The sequence below is a fragment of the Branchiostoma belcheri genome, unplaced genomic scaffold (genome assembly GCF_001625305.1).
Source record: "Branchiostoma belcheri isolate BF01 breed outbred unplaced genomic scaffold, Haploidv18h27 scaffold123, whole genome shotgun sequence".
NCBI classification, from domain to species: domain Eukaryota; kingdom Metazoa; phylum Chordata; class Leptocardii; order Amphioxiformes; family Branchiostomatidae; genus Branchiostoma; species Branchiostoma belcheri.
Window position 1 is genome coordinate 883371 of NW_017802636.1, and position 8787 is coordinate 892157.

General features: G+C 40.9%; 1 protein-coding gene across 1 annotated transcript in view; it reads left to right on the forward strand.

Annotated features, from left to right (window-relative positions):
• Positions 1-8434, forward strand: part of LOC109463173 (ALK tyrosine kinase receptor-like) — a 30871-nt gene extending 22437 nt beyond the window's left edge. The window contains 1 exon segment of the mRNA XM_019759887.1: positions 4673-8434. Within this exon segment, the coding sequence (XP_019615446.1) occupies positions 4673-5425 (753 nt within the window). The 3' untranslated portion in view covers positions 5426-8434.
• The last annotated feature ends 353 nt before the right edge of the window (positions 8435-8787 follow it).

The window sequence follows — 8787 nt, forward strand, 5'->3', positions numbered from 1 at the left end:
AGGGGGGCGCCTAGGACCCGACATGTATATCCGGACTTTTTGGACCCCAAAAACAGTAGAATGATGCGTTTTTTTTCGCAGAATCTGACAGCTTCGGCTGGAAACATTAAAATTAATCAAATTTATGTCATCGATGACGTCATTTTCTGCGCATGCGCCGTCTTGTTAAGGTCTCGGACCGGAGTTTCCCTCCGTATTTCGAGCAATTTGACACCCTCAGCCCGACGGGCTGTCATTTCTGTACTAAACGCGGGTGGGAATTTTTCACTCTTTTGGTGGAAAGGGGTGCCGTGCCGCTTATCAATACACTTCATTGATATTTTCTGCGCCCAATTTATTTAGGGGTAAATAAGGCACATCAAAGTACATTTTTAAATAAGGGGTCATTTTTTTCGTCATTTTTAACCATGGCTGCATGGAAAAAACAAATTTTCCCAGGGTAACGGCTTAGTACTCGAAGAAGCTCAGAACCTAGTGTTTCCAAAATTTAAATTTAATCAAAATCGATGCGATAAGTTTATCGCTATCTTCGATGGCCCGAACACACCCTCAACGCATATAGAACGTACCATCCCGGCGGTCAGGCGAAAACGCCACATAACCATCCGCGCGGACTGATACCAGGAAGTCTTCGCTGGACCACCAACATAACACCACCTATAAAGGCTACAACTAACAGGCTTTTCAGAAAATACAAAGATATGTACACAGATATTACGATTTCAGGGATATCGCGGCCAAAACATACCATACAAAGTCACGTTTCTGGCGATTTACTGCGCACTTACTTAGACTCTGGTCAGAATTAAACTCCGACCCGGAACCGTAAGTTTGGTCTCCCTAGCAGCTTGTTCTGGAACTGCAGGTTAGTTTCTGGTAAAAACTTTCAAAGCCAATAAGTCCAGATTGGAACAACGTATTTTCATCATTTTTGGTGTGTGGGTACCTGAGAGAGAGTTGTACATAATCAAATGCAAATTTTGCAAATGAGGACTTAATTTGCATAATTAATGAGGAAATTCTATAATTACAGTGCTTTATATAATGGTACTGCTATACATGTAATCTATTTAATCTGTGGCAGGCGGAACATCAACAGATAATAATTATGCAAATGATTACCTAATTTGCATAATTGATGTGAAAATTTTGTGACTCCTTATTGGTGAATGATGGGAATTTTATACCTTGTGACATGTGTAAGTTAAAGGTTAGCACCACTATGCATATATTATGTTAATATAGAGGTTATTTGCATAATTAATGAGGACATTTTGAAATGAAGTATGACAAAGCAAGCCCATATTTCATGGAGGTATGAGATCTCAGAACTCTTGTTTAGAATTTGTAACAGCTGGTGGTACCATGTTGTTTGTCATTGGGTGGAAATTCCAAACGGCAAGCAAAATATTTCTTTGAATATCAACAAGATCAATTGCTATTCTAGGGACATCCCTCCAAGCTGACTATGATGGATCTTCTGGAGCTGGCCAAGGATGTGGCACGCGGCTGTCACTACCTGGAGGAAAACCATTTCATCCACAGGTGAGCAGTCAGACAGTCAGACGACTAACACCTTGGTCAAATGTTGTGCAAGCTGCAAAACGCTGCTGGACACATAAATTTATCCATCTTTGATACTTGAATTGCTGCTTCTTGTTGCAAGTAATTATATATAACTGGTCGTCATCGGCCTCCTTCCTTCTCGGTAGATGATGGGCAATTGGTATACTTCAAAGAAAGTTCAATCAAAGGTAGCACAGAAAGATCTTAAGCCACTGTAACATACATTGTGCAATGCATGATAATGATTTTCAAAGAAACAGGTGCAATAGTGATAAGTTAAAATATTGCATCCATTTCTTCTCAAACCTACAATGTACAGCAATCGGGTATAAAACATTGTAGTTGCATCGTACAATGTACACAGTGTATGTAAGGGGTTCAATGAAAACTGTAAGATGTCTGCTTTTAAGCCATCAGTGTTGTCTCAAGAGCACACATCTTAAAAACAACCTTTAAAGGTAACTTTAAATGGTTCATGAATGTCAGATGTCAAGAGCTTAAGAGGGCACTTCTCAAATGTTCCCATTAAGGTCTTACCCTTTGGTGTATGCTGTCAAAGTGCCCCATGTTGTCATCACAACTTGTAACGTTATGACTCTAGGACAGTTATAAGTAGCTACCAGCATTGTGCTCTCAGTAAGAGAACTAATATTAATACATCGGTGAAGGTTACTATTAATAATTATATCAATTTCTGACAGACATGCAGTGCTCTATTATCTCTATTCATTAAACAATTGTTACAAACTACCCCCTGCCTTTATAAGGGTAAAAGTTTGAAAACCTCCAAACCTCTGGAAAGTACATAATAATGCATAATGTTCACAACAATTTTCTGGAGGTAATGTTCTTGTGACTGTTTCACAGAGACATTGCCTGTAGGAACATTCTTCTGACCACAAAAACTGGAGCAGACCGTATGGCAAAAATTGGAGACTTTGGAATGGCCAGAGACATCTACAGGTAGGAGAGATTTCATTGATGCTCTGTTAAGTAAGAGCTCTTATAAAATAAACTTTTGAGTGTTTTGTTGTCTCTGTCCTTCTCTATCAATTTTAGTGAATTATCAATCAGTATAAATGGACTTGCCATCTCTGTAAGGCCATCAAGGGTGCTCTAAGTTCACTGACTTGACATTTCTGACCTATCAATTTCAATTAACAGATGCCATTGACATCCATGTAACACAACAAATTGTTTTGGTGGAATTTCCCAAGGTCCAACTACTACAGAAAAGGTGGAAGAGCCATGCTGCCGGTGAAGTGGATGCCTCCAGAGGCCTTCCTTGATGGAGTCTTCACCACCAAAACTGATGTGTGGTAGGTTTCAACAATTCTAGAAATGATGTAAGTGCAGAAAATGAGGAAAATTGCCATAAATTGATGAAAGGCTTTTGTTTAAAGCTGTAAGCTAAGACCACACAGAATAATATTGGATGGCTTCTTAACTTTAAATTCTACCCTTGTGTATATAATATTATTATATAGGTCCTTTGGAGTTTTGCTATGGGAAGTGATGTCCCTGGGATACATGCCATATCCAGGCAAGAGCAACCAGGAGGTCATGCAGTTTGTGACTGAGGGAGGCAGAATGGACCCACCTCGCAGCTGCCCTGGACCAGTGTAAGTTAACCTTTAGCCTTTTAACTGTGGGAAACTTGTGACCATTGTGTCACCCATGGTTACTTATTAGGGCCAATGAAAACCTGTGCCATTTGGGGATCTGACAGTAGAAAGCTTTCTGTGATTGCATTCCATTTTTAATACTGCCAACGGCTTTGTAAGTCAAACCAATTTTTATGACTGCAGAGTGGTGCAAGTCGATAGACCATTAGTGGATCTGGTAAGACATGTTACATGTAATGCCAGGTGGATTCTTGGGAATACATTGTATGAATATTAATGCAATAAATTGCTTGTGACTTGCCCCTGGCCCCGCGGCAACAGACTGAGGCCGCGGAGAGTACCGGAGGTCCCGGCAGCCAATTAATCACTTTGATCCCCGGGGGTCCCAAAGATCCACTATTGTGCCAGAAATGTTCACCAGACTTTACCAGAATTCAAAAGAGAGAGGGGCACTGCTTAATTGAAGCTGATGTAAATTAGATTCTTATGGTTGCATCTGTGGAAGCCTTGTTTTATGTTCCTCTAGACTTCACAACCTCGATCAGACAGTAACTGGAGATTGAATCGTGACATGGATCACACTAAAAAGCAGTCAAGTTTGCTGTAAAGACGGCAACAGCCATACAGTGGATCTTTGTGCAGTAACCATATGTCTCGCCACCAATCAGTGAATAAACAGGATCCTGAGTTCAAAGCTTTGGGTCTGCTCTCATAGTTCCCCAGGTAGTCTAAGACGGCTACATAAAAACAGTGCATATATAGAGCTTGCAGCCTCAGTAATCCCCATGATATGCACACTTCAGAGATCTTCAGATATCCAGTTCAAGACATTCTTGAGAAGGCCTCATCACCACAGTTTTTATGGTTGCATCTGTGCAAGCCTTGTTTTTAGTTACCCTGCAGATTGCTAGAATTATTGATATTAAATGAGATCTATGATAAAAGAAACATTGTGATTGAAGTCTGACTGTGTCCTACAGGTACAGAATCATGACCCAGTGCTGGCAGCAGAACCCGGAGGACCGACCCTGCTTCTCCACCGTCCTGGAGCGACTGGGTTACTGCACACAGGTGAGTGTAAGTCACCTCTTACATTGTCTGGAAAGAGAACTCTGGACCAATGTACAAACTGTTAATTTGCATTTGTTGAGTTGGTAATTATCAACAGTATGGTCCCGAAGATTGACAGTGAACCACCAAATTTACTGAGCTCTTGTAGAACTGGATATTTGCCTGGGAACATACCTGCCCATCATTTACACCACTATACTACTAATTTTTAACCACACCAGCTATGGTCACAAAGCCATTTTTGTGTGCAGGTGCATGTCCAGGGTTCCCAAATAGGTGTGATAGAAGAGTGCAGTTGGGGAGAGCAGCTGCTGTTGTAAGAGAAATGCGCTGTTCATGGAAGTTATAAATCCCAATTCATATCTAATTATAAGGATATTGATGAGGAAAAGCCTTCTTTTGACACACAGGATCCAGATGTCATCAACACCAGCCTGCCTGTGTGTGACCTTGTTCCTGAGGAGGAGAACCACACCATTGTCCGCCCTGACAACCACCAGAACATGACTCCCCTGCAGGTGCACCGCCCCCTGACAGATCCAGCCCAAACTGCACAAGCCCAGGCTGCATCCGCCCCACCACAGGGAGCTGGCAGTGCTGCCGCCGCTGATGCCCCCGTGGCTAACACCAATCAGAACCAGAACAGCACCCCACAAGAAGCTCCCATCGCAAGAGGCAGCCCCGCCCAGAGGAGCCAGAGTCCTACCCAGGTGGAACAGTTGGAGAGCAGCCCTGGCGGCACCCACGGGCGGTCCTGGAGGGAGGGACTCCTGGTCAGGTCGGGAAGCCAGAGCACCTCCAACTCACCGGTCAGCACTCTGGAGAGGAAAGAGAAGTCCAAGAAGGAGAAGAAGAAGGACAAGGGAAAGGACCAGGGAAGTGTGAAGAAAGGCAGCAAAAAGGCTAAGCCGACAAACCTGTGGAACCCAACATACAACAGCTGTGATGTGGGTGTTGAGACAGTGTCAGGCCGGGTGGGAGAGCCCAACCGCAGTGTGCTGGAGACCAGTGCCTCAGCAGATGACTCCGGGTTTGGCACGGATGCAGACTTGGTGAGCAACCTCGCCCGCCAGCGGTCACTCAGTTCAATGTCTGAGGAGAGTAACAACAGAGATTCGGGCCTCAGCCTGGACAATGTGACTGTTTCTCCACAGTCTTGTTAACATGCTTGCCTAGCCAGGGCATTCATGTAACATTACAAGCACTCAAGAACAGGTAGATGGATAATGTCAACTTGGCAAAGAAGCTGCCAAGTTTATGAGCTGTTGTGTCTGTACTTATTGGTAAAACTCAGCCAACTCTTGAATTTAAAAGTGTTGTTATCTGTACATGTAAGATGTACATGACATGACATTGAACATTATGTTTGGTCAGAATTACATTCTGTTCAACTTTGATAATGCTTTTCTTTTGTTATCTGGAATGTTGCTGATTTAATGATTAGTCCTGTTTTTGTTTAGTAGTACATGTTGTATTTACATAGTGTTAAGTGTTGTTATGTATAAATGAAATGCTGTGTACTGTTATTGTTGCTGCAGGTAGTAGTGAGTATAGGTAGAAATTACAGTAATTTTGCAACATGCATTGCATCAGTTCACATCCAGCAAGAAGGAAGGTAACAGTCAGAGTGAACCTCAGTCAGAATGCATTCCATTGTGTGTTGATGTCAGTGGCATTACCAGTCTTCACAATGGGTAGCAATCCTGGCAGCCTGTATCCTCATGCTATGGGCACAGTGCTTGTTGGTATTCTGCTATGAGTAGGATCAAGGAGGTTGAAACCTCCATGGTAGGATGTAGGAATGATGCTGCATCTGTTTGCACTGTTTGTACACCCTGTTGGACAGCCTGTTCTTGATTAGTATTTATGATGAAGTGCTAATGAGCAACAAGGACATTTAATGGAATGAGAGCCTCTAGGAGGCAGTACGAATTGTACAGTGGACTAGCTCACAAGTTGGCTGCTTACACTCAAATCAGCAGGGCCTGAGAACTGCAGCACATATTTTAGATGACAATCTGACCAGGTTGCAAGTTAGAGTAACCTGTTACCAGAAAAAAAACTGAAAGTTTAATGGCATATGTTCTTTACACTAGTCTTGATGTACATGTATATAAAGGACAAGAATACTGTTTTATGTATTTATCTAGTAGGTAATTTGTCAATTGTTGTCTATAAATTATATATAGTAGAATAAGATTTTAAACTGTGATGTATGAAATTGGTCGAAATAGGCTGTTGTAAGATTTTGTGATCTTAAACATTATAAGTGGACACCAGTACTGAAGTGGTAACCAGGTATAGTTAAGAAAAAGATTAATTCTAACATTGGAGATGAATATGATTGTGTGTTAATTGATTGGGAAACTTTAGATTTAAGCGCTTATTCTTAATGTGCAGTCTGCTTGGTATTTGTAGTGTCCAACTGTTACAAGATACACGTAATGTAACACCAGGCACATGTATGAGGAATTGTGTCAGGAAGTTGTAATGACTGTGATATTGCCAATGTTTAGTGCTGAGTGATTGTTTTCTAGGTATGGAACTCAAGGAAACAGAACAGTGGATCAGGAGCTTTAGAAAAAGCCATGATAAATAAAATGACCATGCACAGTTCTATCTGTGCTGATGCACACTTGATATTCTTGGCCATGGCATGACAACATATGAGAACTTTATATGAAGGATTTTATCTATTGTGATGACACATGAACTTCAGAGGTAGTGATCAAGGTAGAAAATCGGTCAATCTTGTGTAGAATGACATACAAGAAGTGAGTTTCTCACTAGATATTAGTGTAATAGATGTAGACTGTGTGTTAGGTAAAGGCACTGTATCCTGTACATAAGATATTTTTCTGAATTTGTACTTAGCCAGTGAGCTTGAGCCATAGCATTGTGCTGTCACAATATTCAATGTGGAAACTGCAAAGAGTAATTTTTCATTGCCAGAGGGACAGCGTTGAGTACCCTTTGTGATGCACAAGGTAGAAAGTGTTGTTCTTCAGTTGGTAAGATTGTTTCACAACAACAGTGACTTGACAGTGAAGTTTGTATAATTTTAGTGACTTATTTGACATTAGATAAAGTACAGAAGTGTGGAAGTGGAATCTGACAAAGTCTGGCTGACTTATATGTATACATATTAGGACATTCAAGTTTGATTGATTGATTGATAAATAATGGCCATAAGCGAAAGAAGAACTTAGAAATCAACAGGAGAGGTTACTGGTGGTGGCAGCATTGCTGGTGGTGGTGACACATTATATTTTTGATGCAGATTGTATATGAGACAGGGACTATATGTACAAATCTATGATAAGAGATTATAATAATGTTAATGTTGACTGTACTGTACTGTGATGTTGGCACAATTTCCATCCTGTGAGTAAGAGTACACCAGATGAGACAAGTATGTAGTGTAGTTAGTAAGGAGACTGGTCACATGCATTGTGTGATTGTTGTAGGATATTGCAAACTTTTAGAGCACTCTTGGAATAGTCCTGCAAAATTCAGCTGTCTTGTTACAGAAGAAGCTGCCTTAGATACTTCAGGGCAGTTGGTCCTAGATCTGTCAAAGCCTTCTTATAAACACTGTGACATCAAAATCATACAATGACCTACAATGAATGCGACCGTGCCATGACTCATTGTTGCTATGTACATGTAACTTCCTATGAATGTGATGATGACAGAGATTTGATGTTGTCAGCTTCTTGTAAACAGGTTCATACTAAAGCAACGATGTGCAATAAGAAAGTCATTATTCTGCACTATAATATTACCCCACAACACATGTACATCGTGTACAAACATGATGACACGACCATGTACAATTGTTGTGTTAGCTAGTTATATTGTAATGAGGATGCTGCTTTAGCAGAACAAAACAAAACAAAATCCTGCAACTATTTTTTTTTATTTAGCCGTAAACCATTTAGATGCTCATTTGACATCCATCCATGGCTAATTGGTTTGACAATAACATGCCATGTATTTTGGTGTAGATTATGGCATCACACCAACTTTGGACCAAAAGTCCTTCAATGGTCAGAGTTTCAGTTGCAGGTGATATTTTAGGTGAAGTCAGTAGAGGGAAGGAGAGGGATGGCATGTGTATGAACTGTGTTTTCAGTGTTTTTGGTGGTTCATATTAAAAGACTTGTCCTGTTTATCCACGTTTGTCTGTAATATTTGATCACATTATGTTTCTTAAGGATGGGTCAGATGGATAGAAGGATGGAATAGGGGAAATACAAAAAATTGTCCTTGATGAAAGTATCTTGTTAAAGTGCAGTTAACACATAGCAATATGAGTCTATCTTCCCTGATGAAGGATGTAGTAGAAAATATATACCACAATTAATAGCCACATATTTCAACTAACGGGGCGTGGCGAACATGAACAAGCCACTGACTAAACCTTGTGACAGGCGGCCACCAATAACTAAAGGGGGCTCATCAATATGCCCAGTGTAAACAAAACGCGTCAAATATTTGCATTTCTATGTTTTTGTTTTGCATT